We start from the raw sequence: 19,108 nt of genomic DNA, 5'->3' as shown, positions 1-19,108 counted from the left end.
TAAATAACAAATAACACATACGGACATTGTGATATATTGTGCTAATTCATGTAAAGTGCTTAGCACCGTGCCTAGCACCTAGTAAGAGCTCAGGAAATGCTTCTAGTTTTTCCCCTTCTACTAGCTCCGTTCTCTTCCCGCGAGGCTCCATTCATCCCCTCCCAAGGGCGTGCAAGGTGCGCGTCCGCTCCCCGCTTCTTCCCGGCCAGGTTCCGCCCCGCGCTCCGGACCCGTCGGTTCCTGGGGGGCGGGGCCGAGGGCGGAGCCCGGCAGGGGCGGGGCCTGAGGGACGCATGCGCGCGCGGCGCTGGGTGGAGAGGAAGAGCTGCCGGAAGTAGGCGGCTGAGGTGGTGCGGAGCGGGCGCCAGCTGCTAGGGAAACCGAGGCGCGGGACTCGGGGCCGGCAGAGGCAGACGGGGCAGTGGTCGTGGCGGCCGGTGCCCACCGGAGGACCGAGAGCGCCCTGGCCTTGGGCTCGGGGTCGCCAGTCCGGCAGTCTCCCCTGGACGCGGGCCTTTCCTGAAGCCTGCCAGGGGGCTGCGGAGTGGGGGGCGGGCGCGGCCGACGGGAGAGAAGGGGCGCCGGGCCGGGGTTCTCGGGAGAGCCTCGCCCGGCTCTGGCGGCGCCCCCCGGGCGGGGGACCGAGAGTCGTCACCTCGGAACTCAGGCAGGGGTTGCAGGGGGCTAGGAGGGCGCGTCGCCCTCTGCCCCCGCCGGCACCCTGGCCATGACGGGCAAGTCGGTGAAGGACGTGGATCGGTACCAGGCGGTCCTGGCCAACCTGCTGCTGGAGGAGGATAACAAGTTTTGCGCGGACTGCCAGTCTAAAGGTAGCGCATCCCTGCCGGCCGGCGCCGCTCGGGGGGAGGGGGCCTCTGGGAGCCGGCGGGGTGGGGTGGGGGTGGGGGACGCGTAGGCCGTCCACCTCGTCCTGGAGGGGGGGACGCGTGTCCCTGTGTCTTCGGAGCCTGCTCGGGGTTCTGCAGCGCAGGGCTGGGTGTGGGGGAGAGGCGGTGCGGGTGAGTGTACGTGTTTGGGGAGAGCGGGGGAGGATGGAAGTGTCGTGGGGGTGTGCAGGTGAGAATGCCTGGGTTTCAGGGCTCTGAGTGACAGCTCGAGCTTTGCACCGCGGGGTGAACCGGCGTGTGTGTGTGTGTGTGTGTGTGTGTGTGTGTGTGTGTGTGTGAGAGAGAGAGAGAGAGAGAGAGAGAGAGAGAGAGAGAGAGAGAGAGAGAGAGAGAGAGAGAGAGAGAGAGAGAGAGAGAGGTGGCGGGGTGGGGGGGGGGTTTGCTGTGAAATGACGGAGAAAACTGCTTAAGTGCTTTGCAAAGGTGGGGTTTGTGGCTGCTTTGCTCGGGCTCGCAGCTCCTGCTGTCATTTTGCAGCCTGGCTGAGCGCTGACAGCTTGCCGAGGTGGCTTGCTGCTTCCTGAGCTCCTGCAAGGGGAAAGTGCCTCCTGCAGGGACACAGTGCGGATTTCTCCACCGCCCTGGCTGCGGGATCGACCGCTCGCCCGGACTGGCAGAGTGCGGTGACCGGGCGAGCAGGCTGTGCTTACTGTAACGCGGGATCTCTTCCTTCAGTGGTGGGAAGAAAGCAAAAGGATGCACCAGTTTTGTTGCTTCCATGACGATTACTCCTCGGGAAGTGAAATGTGATCGTTATCAACGGGCAGAGCCATTTAGTCTTTGTTTTCTGTGTCCTCCGGAGATTCGTGATTGGATACAATTAAACATGAGTATGTTAGGAGAGCCAGGTTTTCTGGGAAATGTTTGCCTCTGAAATTTAAAGATACTAGCTACTGTAAATATTTCGCGTCCTTATTTTCTCTCTGAATAGTGTGGAATATAATGGGGGGGGGGGTTGGGAAGATTATTTTTCCTTTGGCTGGCGCAGAAAGGGATAGTTTCATGCGGGGAACTATTGTTTATTTACTTTTGTCCAGATTGTCCATTTACTTTTTTGTTCATAATTCAGTGAATTTACCAAGGTTCTTTGCCATATAGCATACTGAGCATATAGTATATAACAAATATTCTAATGTATTTGTATTTATCAACGTGAAGAAAGTACATAATCGATGTTTTCACATAGTATTTTTAATTTTATAAAAATAAGATTATATAAAAACAAGGGAATCACATTGATTTGGATACTTAATGGTGTATTTGTTTAATTTGTTCTTACTCTGGGAATCAAACCCAGGGCCTCACATGTGCAAGGAAAATGCCCCATTGCTGAGTTACATCCCAGTCTTGATGTTATATTTTAGTGTCCCCTTTAGATAAATGATGTGTCCACTAAGAATGTAGTTTCCCAGAATTCTTTCCTGAGAATTTATATTGTAAAGTCCCCTCTTAGGGACTTGACTAAAACTCCCTTGTGTCCTCACTTGACCAATCTTGAGTCAAAGTGAAACCACCCACTGAAATAAGCATTGCTACATTTGGGGATGTCAGATGCCATTTTAATGATTAATACTACCCACGTTTCCCGTCTCCCCCCAATTTCTTTCTTTTTTTTTTTTTTTTGATTGATACCCTGCATTGCCCAGAAGCTACTCCCAGCTATGTGTCCTGGGTTGCTCTTGGCTTCCTCAAGGGACCATCCAGTGCCAGAGATCACACCTGGGCCTCCCTCATGCAAAGCATGTGCTTCAGCCCATTGAATTGTATCTCCAGCCCATAGTCCCCATTTCTCATGCTGCCTCTGCTTCTTCTTCCTCCCTCTCCCTCTCCCCAACCCCTCTCTTAATAGGGCCCACCAGGTACTAGACATTGAACTCAGGCCTCACATATGCTAGGCAAGTGCTCTACCACTGTACTCCTGCCCCTTTCATACCGCGCTCCATCTTACACATATTCTAATCAAATAGAGCTTATGGAAGAGAGGTAGTTTATTACTTTTCAATATTTTTCCCAGTGTTCTTTATCAGTAACATTACTGGCGATTAAGTAATGAAGCATTAGTTAATTCTTTGTAGAAATAGTAGCTATTGGCTTCAAAACCTTAACTACCCATTGGCAGAATCCTGATTCCTAAAATAATTTCTTTCAGAGTTGTCTTTGGCTTGGTGGCTTCCATGAACTCGGGCATTGATTAAATATGAGATGACAATGTGTTAGTCATCCTTCAGTTATGTAAGACAGTTGTTGTGGTCTTTTATTTATCCAGTTCATGAACTGTCTAGCTCCTTTGACTCTTTCGATGGCTTTCGCTCATTTCCCCCCTCCTCTGCTTAATTTTGGTTATTGTAGAGATCATGTGGGCAAACCAGATCATGGAAGAGAACTTTCATCACTCGATTAAGTGATGTGTTCTGTTTTTAAAAAACATAGTAGGAGAATTTTTAAGATTTCCTTTAAGATTTGGATTTGAGTTTATCTGTATGTCTCATGTTCTTTCTTAGAAATTGAGAGCTAATTGTGTAGTGCCTGGTGGAGATTGCTGATTCATTCCTATTGAATCAGATGATGTACCCTGGACTATAGAACTATAAGCAGACATTTTTGTAATGTTTCAAAAATAATTCTTTGGGCCTGGAGAAATAATACTTTGTATAGCAACCCAGGTTGGATAAGATCCCCATGCCCCTCTAGGAGTGATCCCTGAGCACAGAGCCAGGAAGGAGTAAACCCTGAGCACAGTTGGGTGAGGCGCCACCCTTGTCCCCCTCCTCCCTCATTCTCTACAATGACTCTTTCTTTTAAAATCTTATTCTTATTCAAGAATTTTATTATCTGGGATCTAGAGGGATACTACAGTGGGGAGGACACTTGCCTTGCATGCGGCCAACCTGGGTTCAATCCCCAGCACCTCATATAGTCCCAGAGCACAACCAAGAATGACTCCTGATTGCAGAGCCAGGGGTTAGCCCTGAGAATTGTCTGGTGTGGTCCCCAAACAGAAGCAACAACAACAAGAACAATTATATTATCTGTAGATATGCAACTTGAACACAGTGGAGTACAAGCATGTGTTCGTGTAATACAGGTTTTGTTGACTGAGCTTTTTAGCTCTCTTGATCACAAGACTCACCGTTTTCTGGGATCTCTAAGCAGTGAAGCAAGTCTGTATGGGAAAGAAGGCTACTTTGGTACTACTGCTTTTAAAAAAAGGAAAAGTGCTCAAACTTTCTTTAGGACAAAAGATGTAATTTCCTTGTTACCCCAAGTTATCTTGACCTATTTGGACTGACTTAAATAGTGGTAGGATAGAGGACAAAATATGAAAAATTCTAAATATACCGATGGTGAGTAACCCTATCTAATTAAAGCCAGTTTCTCTCTTTTCTTTTCTTTCTTTCATTTTTTTGGGGGGATTAAACCCTTGGTGGGCTTGTACTGCTTCAGGTTTAGTCTGTAGGTCCTAATAAATCTCTTCAGAGACTACTCATTTCCCCTGAAGCCTCTACTTCTTTGATGACCCAAATACTTGTGTCTGTTATTTGTATACTCCTCATTCATTATCAAGGGTTATAAAATAATGAAAGCTATTTAATTGGCAAAAAAAATTAGAATGGACAAAATTTGATCTTGAGGAATATTTATTTTAGAAGGGAACATCACAGGAATTTTGGAAACTGACCGATAATTTGTAATTTTTTAAAAACTTTATCCAATTTCTGAAATGTTTCACCTGAAATAACCTAACATTCTTATGTTCCACTCTATTATATATGCTTAAACTTAAATTACGTTTTGAAAAAGGTAGCACTTTCAGATGGTTCAAAATTCAAAAGATTAAAAGGGAATGTGTATAGTGAAAAGTTGTCAGGTTTTTATAAAACAATTTTAGCATAGACAAACTACACTTAAATCCATTTCCTATTGTGCTTCTATGCAAATAATAATGTTTCACCCACATAGTATCTTTCAGTTAACAGTCCATCTTGGAAAAATGAATGTTTTTTTGATATACTTATTGTAGAGCATCTTCATTCCTTGAAGGTATTTTCTAAGACTATCCCTAGGGTATCTTGAGTAAGTGGATAGATACGCTTAATTGACTTAGAAGACATCTACTGTCATTGAAGTCATCTTAGAAAGTGTTCTAGACCCATTCATAGCACATATAAGCTCACCTTTCAGGTGACAAAGAAGTATAGATGTGGAAGGAGATGTAGATTTGGTGGGTAAAATATTTAGTTAAATCTCTTGCCCTCATTTATTTTAGTGTAGGAACTTTCAATACAACATCTAACATTCTCAGTAATTTTCTTTCTTTGAAGGGGCTGGAGCCATAGCACAGCGGGTAGGGCGTTTGTCTTTCACGCGGCCCACCCGGGTTCAATTCCCAGCACCCCATATGGTCCTCTGAGCACCGCCAGGAGTTATTCCTGAATGCATGAGCCAGGAGTAACCCCTGTGCATTGTCGGGTGTGACCTAAAAAGAAAAAAAAAATTATTTCTTTGAAAAAAAGGAAAATTACTCATAATTAGAATATACGTATTATTTATCACTCATTTCTGGTCTTATTTCTTTTATCTTGATTTTTTTCGTATTAATTCATGATGTTTTTCCTTTTTAAAAACTGTGGTTACTGGAAACCACAGTTTGAATGAGTCACCCAGTAATTCCCTAATCTTTAAGCCAAAATCTTTCTTATCTATGGGGGTTCTGATATTTTTACAAATGTATTTTATGGTTCTTGAGGATGGTCCCTGGATATATTTGACTCTCCAAACTTATGAAAGAGTGAATCAGGGAATCATTGTGTAGAAATATTTAATAGCAGTTCTGAAATTTAATTCCAGTAAATTGATCTCTGGCTTTGCTTTATATTTGTTTTCTATTAATAGCTAGGTAATTCATTGCTGGTTAAATACAATTCCATAGGACATGAGCGTTTTAATCAATTTTTAATTATTTTGCTCTATCTGGTACCTTTGAGAAGTTAAAAAAAAAATCCACCAGTTCTAGACTGTACAGGACTGTGCTTGCATTTCTAGCTGACACATATCCTTTTCTGTCCGTGATCAAATAGCTTCTGGTTTTTCACAGCTAATACAGCTGATAATTATATTAGACTGATAGTTTGTTACAAGTAATTTATCAAAATCCCCATAGATTGTCTTTAATATAAACTTTTTAACCTCTTCCACAGGAGGTAACTTCTTATTTATTCTTTTGTCCTGTGGCACTGAGATAAAGAATTCTTTGCAATGTTTCTTTCTTTCTTTTTTTTTTTTGTGCTTTTTGGGTCACACCTGGCGATGCACAGGGGTTACTCCTGGCTCTGCACTCAGGAATTATCCCTGGCGGTGCTCAGGAGACCATATGGGATGCTGGGAATCGAATCCGGGTCGGTCGCGTGCAAGGCAAACGCCCTACCCGCTGTGCTATCGCTCCAGCCCCTCTTTGCAATGTTTCAGTACCACACTGTATATATTTATTCTGAAAATATTTTTAAGGACCTAATCAGACATTTACCAGGTTATATGTACTGAAAGGATCTCTGGGGACTGGAGAAATAGGACAATGAGCAGGAGCTTTGCCTTGTATGCAGCTGATGTAGGTTCGATCCTCAGCACCTCATATGGTCTCTGAGTGATCACTGAGCAAGAGTCAGGAGTAAGCCTTGAGCATAGCTGGGTATGGCCCCAAAACCACACACACACACACACACACACACACAGACAGACACGGGGGAGGGGTGCAAGTAGAGAGAAAAAGGGAGAGACAGAGAGAGAAGACAGGATCTTTGGTTCTTTGGTTTTTGAATTTTAGAGTCTAATGGGGAAGCAGATGTCTAAGCAGATAAATGATGTAGTGTAATTATCATTATGCTATTGTAGAAAGAGAGAAATGAAAGCATTGAAGAAAGCAAACAAGTTTTGACTCAGGAAGTTGTGGCTTCAAAGAGATAAGTGGGCTGTGTCTTGAATGATAAGCATGACTTTACTGGGTAAATTTAGGGGACTTTATATTGTAGATAGAGGAAACACAATGCACTAAGATGCGAAGAAGTGCTGTTATGCGTGTGTGTGTGGGGGGAGAGGGGAGAGGTGGGAGGGGATTCTTTAGTGTGACTTGCCTACATGTCAGAAAGGCCAAGAGATAAGCTTATTGACAGATAGGCCAATAAGCTTAAAGTCCTAGCTCTGTTGTTGACTTGCAATATGGCATTGAGATTATATGTATATATGTATGTATGTATATATAATATATATGTGTATATACACACACACACACACACACACACACACACACACACACACACACACACTTGACTCTCCCAGTCATGTATGAAGTCCATAGAATTGGAAGTCTGTCTGCTACTCAAATGGAACTCTAAGGTTTGATGATTTTTTTTTGGGGGGGGGGTTGGGTGGGAGTACATACCTGGCAGTGCTCAGGGCTTGCGCTAGTTTTGCATTCCTGGTTTGGCTTAAGAGACCATATGGATGCCAAGGATTAAACCCAGATCAGCTGCGTGCAAGGCAAGTGTCCTATCCGCTGTACTGTCTCTCCAGGTCAAATATGCTTTTATGCTCAAAAGGCTTAGCATACTGAATAAGTTGTTGTGTTCTCTTGGGTGCTGATAGCTTAGTCTGAGTAAACTGGTCTTTCACTATATCTTTCAGTCTAGTTCTCAGCAAATCTATTGCTTTCAAATATATCAGAAAACTATCTTCCTTTTGTATTCCTCATCTGATGTCATTATGGCATGTAGGTGGCAGCTTTCTTGGGCACAGTTGTCTATATAACTGTTCACCACATGAGTCATTGTCTGTTTCTATTCTTTTGCCTAAAAATACTGTCTTGAAAATAGTGTGATGCCGTTGGCTACATTTTACTCATATGCTCTGTACTTGACTCTATGTTTTATATTGATGGAATCTATTTGAGGCATTGAGAAAGGATAAAGTGATTCACTTATTTGTTTTGGGGCCACACGTGGTGGTACTCAGGGGCTACACTTGGTTCTGTATGTTGCGGTCACTCTCAGCAGTGCTTGGGCGACCATGCTGTGCCAGGGATTGAACCCTGGCCTTCTGCATGCAAAGTTTACATTTACACAGCTTCCTCTGGCCCCCTAAGATGCTCTGTTAAATTGATTGAAACTTAATTCCTCTGAAGATATCCCCCTGAAAAAGATGCCAAGCAAAAATCTACTTAAAGCACACATATTTTACATTCTAAGCATTCAGTGCCTAACTTTTGTTATTGTGTCTGCTTAAATCCTTATCACAGTTGTACTTCTGTGTGAGCAAGTGGCCAGGTTAAGTAGATACTAACTTTGAAGAAGTTCTGTATTGGCCTCTGGAATGTGACAGTTCAGCATACCACATTGAAAAGGTAGGAACCAAGTCTATTTAGAATAGAACATCTTAAAGTTAATTCACTTTGCCAAGTTCCTCTATTGTTAAAGAAATATTCTTAATTTGAGAAATTTTTAAATTGTAATTTGCCACAGTGATTATGTCCACTAGAATGTAAGCTCCCTGAGGGCAGGGCAGGGTTTTGTGCCTGTTTTGTCCACTGTAGATTTTCAGAGCTTAGAATAGTGCTTGGATCAGCCTCCCAGGAAATGTTTGGATAAATTATTTGATTTTATCATCTATAAACATTTTGTTCCTATTAGAAGATATTTTCTGGGCCAGAGAGATAGTACAGTGGGTAGGGTGCTTGCCTTGCATGCGGCCGACCTGAATTCAATCCCCAGCATATAGTCCCCTGAGCGCACCTCTGAGTGCAGAGCCAAGAATAGCCCCTGAACACCATTGGGAGTGAATTCCTCATGCCCCCCCCCACCAGGACCCCTCAACAGAAAGAAGATATCTATAGATTGTAAGGTTTTTTTAAAAGTTATTCTCAATAATTTATTACATTCAGTATTCCAACACGTGTCCCACCACTGCTATACCTTCCCACCACCATTATTTCAAAATCCCATCCCCCTTCCAAAAGAAAAAAAGACATCTCTAGATTTTAAGTTTTAACATTTATTTTAAAGCAGGGATTGGTCAGGGAAACATACAGTATTTCTAAGTCGTACAAGCCGGGGAACTTTAACCCAGGGAATAAGATGCTTAGGTTATATGAGTCGAGAACATAAATGGGCTGGTGAGACAAGCTTTAGGTTAACAACACCTTGAGCTACTGTGCCCTAAGGAACATAGAACTTTCTGGGGTCTCCAGAAGCTAAAAGCATGAAAAGAACACAGGTGGCAGTTGGGAGAGAGAGAGAGAGAGAGAGAGAGAGAGAGAGAGAGAGAGAGAGAGAGAGAGAGAGAGAGAGAGTATTAGCCAAACATTCCCCCCACCCCTGCCCTTATCAGTGACTCCCAGTGATAGAACTTACTCAGAAATTGGTTAGCAAGGTTGCCTGGAAAATGTCATTTCCTGTGATAGAGAGAAGCAAGAGTCAGATCCAGGTGGAAGCCAACAAAGACACTTAAAAAACTCTCTAATGAGTAATTCTCTTCATTAAGTATGTAGTTGAATTATAGTCAAGAGATGAGAAAGGTTTTCAGGCAGACAGAAACTATAGGATCTTAACTGTTGCTTAAAACAGTAATCTCAAGAAGCATAATGATGCAGTCCTTGCCTATATCATTTGAATCCCTGAATAGGAAAATTAGCTTCTCTTGAATTTGTATTTGACCACTTGTCACTGTGAGTACCGACCCTTCATTTATTCACTCGGAAAATAAAATTCCGACCCCTTCAATTCTTGGAAGTCTTAAGCATGTTGTATATACATTGAGTTTTTTATATCTTTAACTGGAAGGTTTGTGTTAGTAACATAGTAGGATATGCAAAGAGGGTTTTGAGGTCTGCATTCTTACAACATGGTACAAATTTGTCTTAAGAGTTAAGGTAATTGGTGAAGCCACCATGTTAACTAGTGATACTGGTCTGTCTCTCCTCCCTCCTTCCCCCTAACACACATTGTGGATAGATTAGCCCTGGGTGAGAGGTGAGATCACTAGGGCTGCTTTCTTCTATATTGAACTTGAACTGTATTTTACCTAATGAGAAAAGTTTTTGCAGCTCCATTTAAAGACAGTTTCCCTAGTTATTTCTACTAGTTTTCTCCTTTCCCATTGCTCATCGATTTGCTCGAGCGGGCACCAGTAACGTCTCCATTGTGAGACTTGTTACTGTTTTGGCATATCAAATACACCATGGGCAGCTTGCCAGGCTCTGCTATGTGGGCGGGATACTCTTGGTAGCTTGCCGGGCTCTCCAAGAGGGATAGAGGAATCGAACCCGGGTCGGCTGCATGCAAAGCAAATACCCTACCTGTTGTGCTACATGATACAAGTTCAGTACTTTCCAGAATGCTTTTTTTATCAATCAGGTCACCAGCCTTTGGGTCACTGTTACATTAATGGAACTGGTAGAACTGGGCCAGCAAAAATTTTCAGTGGAGTGTGAGTATGTTTGCTTCTTTGATGTTATTTTCCACAAAGTCCACAGATGAGGGCCTTTATTATTTGAGTAAATTACCAGCTCTTAAAATTGCAGTGGGTTTTATTTTCTCTTTTCTCCAAAAAATTTATTTCCTCCTTGCAGCTATGACTTTAACTCACAGATATTATTAAGCTGCAATTTGTTATCCTAAAAATGTATAGCAGATTGCTTTCCAGAGTATTTTTTCCCCCAGCCAGTTCACTTCATCTTAAGAGTGATGTGTTTTGAAGTATCTGTGTGTTTTGAAGTTTCCTGTATATTATCACATTTTGTTGCTGTGTTTGATACTTTCATTTTCCAAACTTTCTCCTTTCCATCCCCTTTTATTTTATTTTTATAAAGATGTTCACAATAATTCATTACATTTAATATTCAAACACCAATCCCACCATCTTCGCACCACCACAAGAGGAAAAGTGTGAAGATCGTTGTATTTCATCCTGGGGCCATGAAGCCCTTGTATAAGACATTACAAACATGTATGTTAAACCCAAACAAATGGGTGCTACATCAGTGGGATAGAATATGAGAGGTCTAAAATTTAGAATATGATTATTGAGCAGATTCATGCCTACCCCACTTTTTTTGGATTGTGAATTTCCCCACAGGTTTTGTATATGCTGGTGGTCCGCTGCTGGCTGAACTGCAGGTTCCTTCCCAGTGGAAAACCCTAAATCTCCCTTCACCTGTGGCTCTTCATCAGTGTAAGGCTGCTCTGGTGGTTGTTCTCCCTCTGTGTGGCTGAGACTTGCCCTGGGAATTGTGCCTTCATAATATAATCACTGGATAGAAACAGGGTTTTTATTATGCTTCTTTTTATTTCCAAATAATGTTAAATGGCTCTTTGACCATTTTTGTTGTCCATGATCCTCCTTCCCTCTCAATATATATGCCCTCTGTGAGTATTCTGATTTGTTTTTTTTTTTTTATATATATATTTATTTGCTTTTTGGGTCACACCCGGCGATTCACAGGGGTCACTCCTGGCTCATGCACTCGGGAATTACTCCTGGCAGTGCTCGGGGGACCATATGGGATGCTGGGATTCGAACCCGGGTTGGCTGCATGCAAGGCAAATGCCCTACCCGCTGTGCTATCACTCCAGCCCCCTCTGATTTGTTTTTAAATACATACTAAAACCTTTTGCTTAGAAAGTATTGGATTCATTAAGTCCTCTTGGAGAATGCTTTCCTAATTTTTTTTTTTTTGCTTTTTGGGTCACACCCGGCGATGCACAGGTGTTACTTCTGGCTCTTCACTCAGGAATTACTACTGGCAGTGCTCAGGGAACCCGGGTCGGCTGAGTGCAAGGCAAACGTCCTACCCGCTGTGCTATCGCTTCAGCCCCAGCTTTGCTAATTTTTTAAAAAATTTCAAGTTGACAAATTTTCCAGAATTCTTAATCCCCGAAGGACCCCACCATTTCTTGTCTTTACTCCTCATTCCCCGAACAAATGTGTGACATTCTTTTTTTTTTTTTTTTTGCTTTTGGTCACACCCGGTGGTGCTCAGGGGTTACTCCTGGCTCTGCACTCAGGAATTACACCTGGCGGTGCTCAGGGGACCATGTGGGATGCTGGGAATCGAACCTGGGTTGGCCGTGTGCAAGGCAGACCCCTTACCCGCTGTGCTATTGCTCCAGCCCCTTTTTTTTTCTTTTTATGATGCATTGAAAATAGTACCAATACAGGTTAGAGCCCTCTCAAATGTAACTGTTCTAGCATAGTGATTTGTGAAAATAACGTATTTTGTCTTTTCCTTTTTTCAAGTAGCCATGCTCTCTTTTGCAGTAATTACTAGTGATAGAAAGATGGTGGGTCCCGAACAGTGCACCACAGAGCTTTCTTCTCAGATCTTGGTTTGCATATTACTTGTACAGTGTTGCTTTCTGCAGTGCTCACAAAATAAACCTTGTGATTTAACTTCTTCCTCTTTTCTTGTCTGAACTGGATGTCCCCCAAGGTATAGATTTAGAAATGACTTCTCTAGTGTTGGAAGTCTTGAGTTAACATTTCTTTACAGAATTTTATTTAGATGTTTTCATTTTTAATGCCTTCAAAAATTAACTTCTTGGGGCTGGAGTGATAGCACAGCGGGTAGGGCGTTTGCCTTGCACGTGGCCAACCCGGGTTCGAATCCCAGCATCCCATATGGTCCCCTGAGCACCGCCAGGGGTAATTCCTGAGTGCAGAGCCAGGAGTAACCCCTGTGCATCGCCAGGTGTGACCCAAAAAGCAAAAAAAAAAAAATAAAATAAAATAACTTCTTTTTTGTTTCTGGAGAGAGTGAAGCAAGGTAGTTTTTGTTGAAACTTATTTAGAAAGATGTGAGGGAAGTGAGAACTGTGTGTTCAAGAGAGAACACAGTCTTCCCCAGAGTGGAAATAAGCAAGCAAAGAAAAAGATAAGCATGTGAGATACATGTTCAAGGGAGCACACAGGCTTGAAAAGCAAGCCCCAAAATTAACCTCTTAAAGAATTCTGTGACCTAGTAAATCTTACACTGCAATATGAACCTTGGAGAAGGTATTCTTTTTTTTGATACTTTGTCAGTTGGGTTTTAATTGACATAGTCTGGTGAAATATAGGAAAGAAAACTCTCATTTTTACCATGATATTTTTGTTCAAAATATCTGTAAACAGCAGAGCTAATAAAATCAGTTTAAGTCAGACAGCTGATTTGAAAAACAAAGATTTAAAAGATCTAGGTGCTTCTGCTATTTTAAAAGCATTTTCAGAAAGAATAGGTCTTTTGGAAGTGGGGACTTTTGTCTCCCTGCAGATGGGCGTGAAGAGTATGGTTAGCGAAATTGCGAAATTCAGACCAAGGAGAATTTTGAGAAAAGATCCTTCCTATAGTTCGAGTTCTATATTGAGGTTCCAGCTTGTATATAAAAGGACAGTTCATTAAATGCAGCGTTAGGAACTGAAAGACTCCATCTTAGCTCCTCTGAGCATTTTAGCTTGGTCCTGAGCCTAGTCTGTCAACAGAAGCAGCCTGAAACAAGTGACTCAAATCAAGGGTCCATATTGTGGGCAGAGTAAAAATAGTATGCAATTTCATTCGTCTTCTTATGCATTTAGTGAGGAAAAAAGATGTTACCATAGGAACAGACTCTCAGACCAGTTGTATTTTTGTCTTAGACTTGGGGGGTTTAGGGAGGCAGGAGAGTTTTTTCATGCTAAATATCATTAAATGCTGTTTCTTTAAGAAGTAAAAACAGGGGCTGAAGCAATAGCACAGCGGGTAGGATGTTTGCCTTGCAGGTGGCCGACCCAGGTTCGATTCCCAGCATCCCATATGGTACCCTGAGCACCGCCAGGGGTAATTCCTGAGTGCAGAGCCAGGAGTAACCCCTGTGCATTGCCAGATATGACCCAAAAAGGAAAAAAAAAAGTAAAAACATTTTTTTCCTGATTGTGAAAATATTCATACTGATGATAAAAAAAATTGGCAAGTATGAAAACAAATAATGATGCAGGATAATTTTCTCTCTCTTTCTCTCTCTTCTCTCTCCTTCTCTTTGGTTATTGGGTCACACCAGGCAGTACACAGGGCTTACTCTTGACTCTGTGCTCAGGGATCACTCCTGGCAGGTTTGGGGACCATTCACTAGGGGTGCTGGAGATTGAACCTGGGTTGGCTGTGTTCAAGGGACTTGCCCTTCCTGTTGTACTATCTCTTAGGCTTGCAGAATAGTTTTTACCACCCATTTATACTTGAACTTATACTGTAATAATTTTATGTTGTTTTGCATATTTATTAGAAGCATTTTTTCATGACATTAAAAGCATTTAAATACTTTCTGCCATATTCCATTGTTTAGATATGTCATTAGTTACCTAAATCTGGGGTATCAGGAAGCCTGGAGGTCCCATCAGGCTGCTGATGTGCTTGCCCCACGGATACTGGCTGGCCTGCTGGCAGTACCATACACCCATGTGAACTTTGTAAGTCAGTTATATAGTATTCTGCGATTTTATTTATTTATTTATTTATTTATTTATTCAAAGTCAAAGAAGAGACTGGCAAGCTCCCCGTGGCGTTTTTAATATACAAAATACAGTAACAATAACAGGTCTCCTTCCCCTGACCGTGAAAGAGCCTCCCATCGTTGGGAAAGACAAGTAAGGAGAGGCTGCTAAAATCTCAGGGCTGGGATGAATGGAGACGCTACTGGTGCCTGTTCAAGCAAATTGATGAACAACAGAATGACAGTGATACCTAAATCTTGCCTGACTATTGGATATTGGGCTTTTTTTTTTTTTTTTGGCTTTTTGAGTCACACCCAGCGATGCACAGGGGCTACTCCTGGCTTTACATTCAGGAATTACTCCTGAATGTAAATTACTCCTAAATTACTCCTGGCGGTACTTGGGGAACCATATGGGATGCTGGGAATCGAACCTGGGTCGGCCATGTGCAAAGGCATATGCCCTACCCATTGTACTATTGCTCCAGCCCCGGGAATTTAGATTTTTATTGTATTTTTTTGTTTGTCTTGGGGCCATTCCCGAGGATGCTTAGGAGTTACTCCTCGGTCTGCTCTCAGGAATTACTACTGGCAGTGCTCAGAGGACCATATAGGATGATGAGGATGGAACCCAAGTTGTTCGCATGAAAGGCAAGCGCCTTACCCACTGCACTATCTCTCCAGTTCTAGCTTTAGATCTTTAGTATGATTAATAATGGTCCAATGTTGTTTGTAGGTTACATTGTAGACTGATGAATTATTTATGTCTTCAGAGTTGAATAGTCATGTGGGCCTCCTAACTTTAAAAAGTTATTCTGGAATCCCTGGGCTGACCACATGCAGAGATGACCTGGTTTGGGAGACCGCCATTCTGACCTGCTTGACCACTACAGACAATCTGGGAGAAAACCTAGATTGACCATAGGAGCAACTTTTTGGTACACAATCACTATAACATGGACAAGACCTATTCTCATATGCTGGGCACAATCCGTATTTGATATGTAGAAATACTTTTGTGCCATTAATTGTCTTACTTATGTTGTTCATAATTATAGGTTGCTTTCACTTAAATTGAGTCTATCAAGGTAGTGGAGCAGTGGCCCAACATTGATTCAAAGGGGATATAAGTAATGGATTGTTGTTTTATAAGGGTTTTCCCTAGACTGTAAATTACAAGAAGACAAGAGATTGTGTCCTATGTATATTTGTGATAAGCAGTGTTTCACATTTAATGACTGTCTCCATCAGAACACTTGCGTATGGGTGTTTGGATCATATTCTTTTTCATTTTGTCTTTTGAAAGTCACTTTCTTACATGAATGTTGATATTTGAAGATCTGTGATATTCCAGGAAGCTGAGCAGGTGAATATCACGGTTGTTTTCTGGTAATTGCTTCATTATGCCACTTCTTTTGTGTTCTTCTAGCATCTGTGCTACATTAAATGCCGAAGCCAGTCAGCGAAGCTAGTACTCTGGCCTCTCACTTGGAGGTTTTAGTGACACATCATCTTGGGGAAAATGTAGCCTGGGGTGTGAAACAGGAGGCTGAAATAGCAGCCCTTAGCCTTTTTGTGAGACAGGAGTAAATATTTAGACTCTCTTCTCAGGTGCCATAGAAATTAATAGTAGTAACTTTGCAGCATTTTTAGGAGCTCTCTTTCTACCTTTCGAAGCAGGTTTGTTTAATTTGAAGAACCTTTCTCTGACTCTTGAAGCTGTGCTTTCTTACCCTTTAGATGCCTGCCCTGGCTTATTTTGCCAGAACTTTCTTATCCACATGACTGGCATCTTTGGCCTCTGTTTCCTTGCAGTGTCTCCCATCTGTACTGCATATATATATATATATATATATATATATATATATATATATATATATATATATACCCAATTCTGCAACACCTTGATTTTGAATTTTTCTTTTTAAAAGGGTCAGGCTCCACTTTTTGCCCTCCATCTGTCAGCCTTTTGACAGCAAGCATTCAGCGTATGACTGGCCTAATCACCCTCACTCTGAGTCCCAAATTTATTTGTGTTCTTCCATTTGTTCAGAAAGGAAACTTCTCCCACTTGTTTGGGTTTCATTGTGATTCAATTAACCAGCTCTGATTTTCCATTTGTTTGCCATTGGTTGGGGCTCCTCTGATGTGTTAGGAAAGCTGCGACACGCACTTGCAGCGAGAAGTTCGCATGCTCAAGGCCTTACACAAGGGTTCATTTGCTGACTCGGAAGGTTTTGTGTACAGCCTCTGCCTGGGTGAAAAGACATGAGCTTCCCTTTAAACAACTGTGAAACTTAATTAGCTTGGCCACTTATTTTTGAATTCTATGGTATTAGGCTCTTTCCACTTCTGGGTTTCCGTTGAGGAAGAGGAGTCTGGGTTTGAAGGGGTATAAATAAACCTTCATGTCTTTTAATATAAAAACAACGCCTAACAATCAGCATATTAATTTAGTGACCATTATTGGGTGGCTGATGTGGTTGACACACTTTTGAAGGCCTGGAAGATGATTCTAATTTATGTAGTTAGTTTTTTTTCTATAAATTTGGGTAAATGACTTGGCTCTGTGAGCCTTCGTATTTTTTCAGCTGCACTTAGGCTAATCATTAAAGTTTCTTTTTCCCTTAGTTTTGGGATTCTGTATTATAGAAGAAGCTTTTCTACAGAGTTGGTATGTTCTTATATCTTATATGCTCTAAACTAAATGATGTGAAAGTGATTCCTCTGGGAGCTGGCGAGATAGTACAGCAGCAGGTGAGGAGCTTGCCTTGCACACAGCTGACCTGGGTTCAATCTCTGGCACCCCAGCAGTGCTCAGGGCTTACTCCTGACTCTGTGCTCAGGGGTCATTCCTGGCTGTCCTCAAGGGATCGTATGTAGTGCCGGGCTTTGAATCTGGGTTAGCCATGTGCAAGACAAGTGCCTTACCACTGTATGTCTCTCCAGTCTTGTATGTAGATGTTGGTTGTTTCAGAGTAGACTTCTATCTTAAGTGAGATAATGAGTGATAGGAAATTAATTCAATTATAAAATCAAGTTTTGAAATATCAGCTCCACCTGCTAAATTGAAATGATTTCCTGTTAACTCAGCAACCCCTCCCTACACAACTCTATCCCTTCCCCCACTTCCACCACCCCTCCCCCTCTAGCTATTAATTATTTAGTGAGAAAACATTTATGCTGATTATGCTTATAAAATGTTAGTTTGACATTGAATAGTGCATTTTCTCTCAATGCCATCCTTTCCTTCTCCAGCTCTGGCTGCATGTCGAATGATGCTGCTTGCTGATTGGGGCATCCTTGCTGGGATGCGCTGGGATATCAAAGCCATAGTTTGAGACACTTGAGCCTGTGTCAGCCCTTTCCCTTGGTCTTGGCAGGCCCTGTGTTCCATTCCAGCTGAGCCTCTGCCAGAGTAATTGGCCACATGGAGCCTTCAAGGCCAATAATTGTTTGTTCTGAGATAGTCTCGCTGTTTAACTCCTAATGAAGCAGTCTCCTTCCTGCCCCCAGTGAAAGCAGCTATTTTTTGTTTACTCCTCCCGTTTTCAGAGAAGGCACCTCTCTTCTAGTGTATTCACAGATACTTTAAGTAGGGTCTTTGTGCAGCAGAAATTGGCAAGAGCCAAAATATGGAGGGCTAACCAGCAGGCCAGGACCATTGAGAATACCCTTTACCCTGATAATTGTAACTTTCTATGGAGGGTATTTAAACGACCCTCATGTGGTTTTCTGAGTGATAAGTGATTTAAGTCTCAAGTTCATGTGAGAAAAATGTTCATAGTAGGTTTTTAGAAATACATCTAATGAGGTATTTCTTACCTAAGGGAGCTTGCAAAAATAAACTAAAACTAAATAAAAATAAATCTAGCAGCCACAGATGAGGGCCACACGGGTGCTGGGGATTCTGAATAGGAAGGAGAAAAGACTTGATAGAGGAAGTGGGGTGGAGGAAGATTTTCACACAATATTTGCAAGTAAACTAGCACCTGGAAAGCTATTTGAAAGAGGTATTCAGTTAATCAGGGAGTGTAAGTAGTCTAGTTTTCCTTATTGGTCATAATGAAAAGTCCACTCACCCACCACCCTCACCCCCCAAATCCCAAATGTGGATTTGAGAAGAATCCACTATATAGATGACAAACCGCCCAGGACACCCCACTAGTTTGCTTCTTTCCCACATCTGGTGACTGCTTTTGCTTTTTTTTTGCCTCTGTTTGAAGCTCTATCTGATGTATAGGCACAAGTCAGTCTTTGATTCTTTCCCATAACTCGATGGAGTCCATTCAGAACTTTTGAGTATGAAGAGAGAACTGGGCTGAAGAGATAGTGCAAGGGGTAGGGCATTTGCCTTGCCTGTGACAACTCCCATTCAATTCCGGGTACCACAGTTGATTCTCCAAGCTCTACCAAGAGTGATCTCTGAGCACAGAACCAGGAGGAAAGACTTGACTGTCCTCCCTCATAAGGAAATAGACCCCTGAACACACACACACACACACACACACACACACACACACACACACACACACACACCCCACAAAGGAATTTATCACAAAATGCCTAACACTCAAAAAGAGGTTCTGTTCTGCTTCACTATCCTGAAGTCTCTGTGCCTTCACTTTATAGGGCCAGTGTAGAGTATTAGTTACCTGGCTCAGTTTACTGTGTCTCAGGTAACAAAGATGGGTCCTTTCTGTGACCCATCAT

General features: G+C 42.4%; 1 protein-coding gene across 2 annotated transcripts in view; it reads left to right on the top strand.

The window, feature by feature from the left end:
- Positions 1–306: 306 nt before the first annotated feature.
- Positions 307–19,108, top strand: part of SMAP2 (small ArfGAP2) — a 49,091-nt gene continuing 30,289 nt past the window's right edge. The window contains exons 1-2 of one of the 2 annotated variants that reach the window (XM_055138960.1): positions 307–830; positions 8,197–8,301. Coding sequence is in view for 1 of the 2 variants with exons in the window: in XM_004614215.2 (XP_004614272.1) it covers positions 728–830 (103 nt within the window). In the remaining variant the exon portion in view is untranslated. The remainder of the gene's footprint in view (positions 831–8,196; positions 8,302–19,108) is intronic. The other variant, XM_004614215.2, reaches the window with a different exon arrangement.

This window comes from Sorex araneus, chromosome 5 (genome assembly GCF_027595985.1).
Source record: "Sorex araneus isolate mSorAra2 chromosome 5, mSorAra2.pri, whole genome shotgun sequence".
NCBI classification, from domain to species: domain Eukaryota; kingdom Metazoa; phylum Chordata; class Mammalia; order Eulipotyphla; family Soricidae; genus Sorex; species Sorex araneus.
This window is presented reverse-complemented; position numbering and strand designations above follow the sequence as displayed.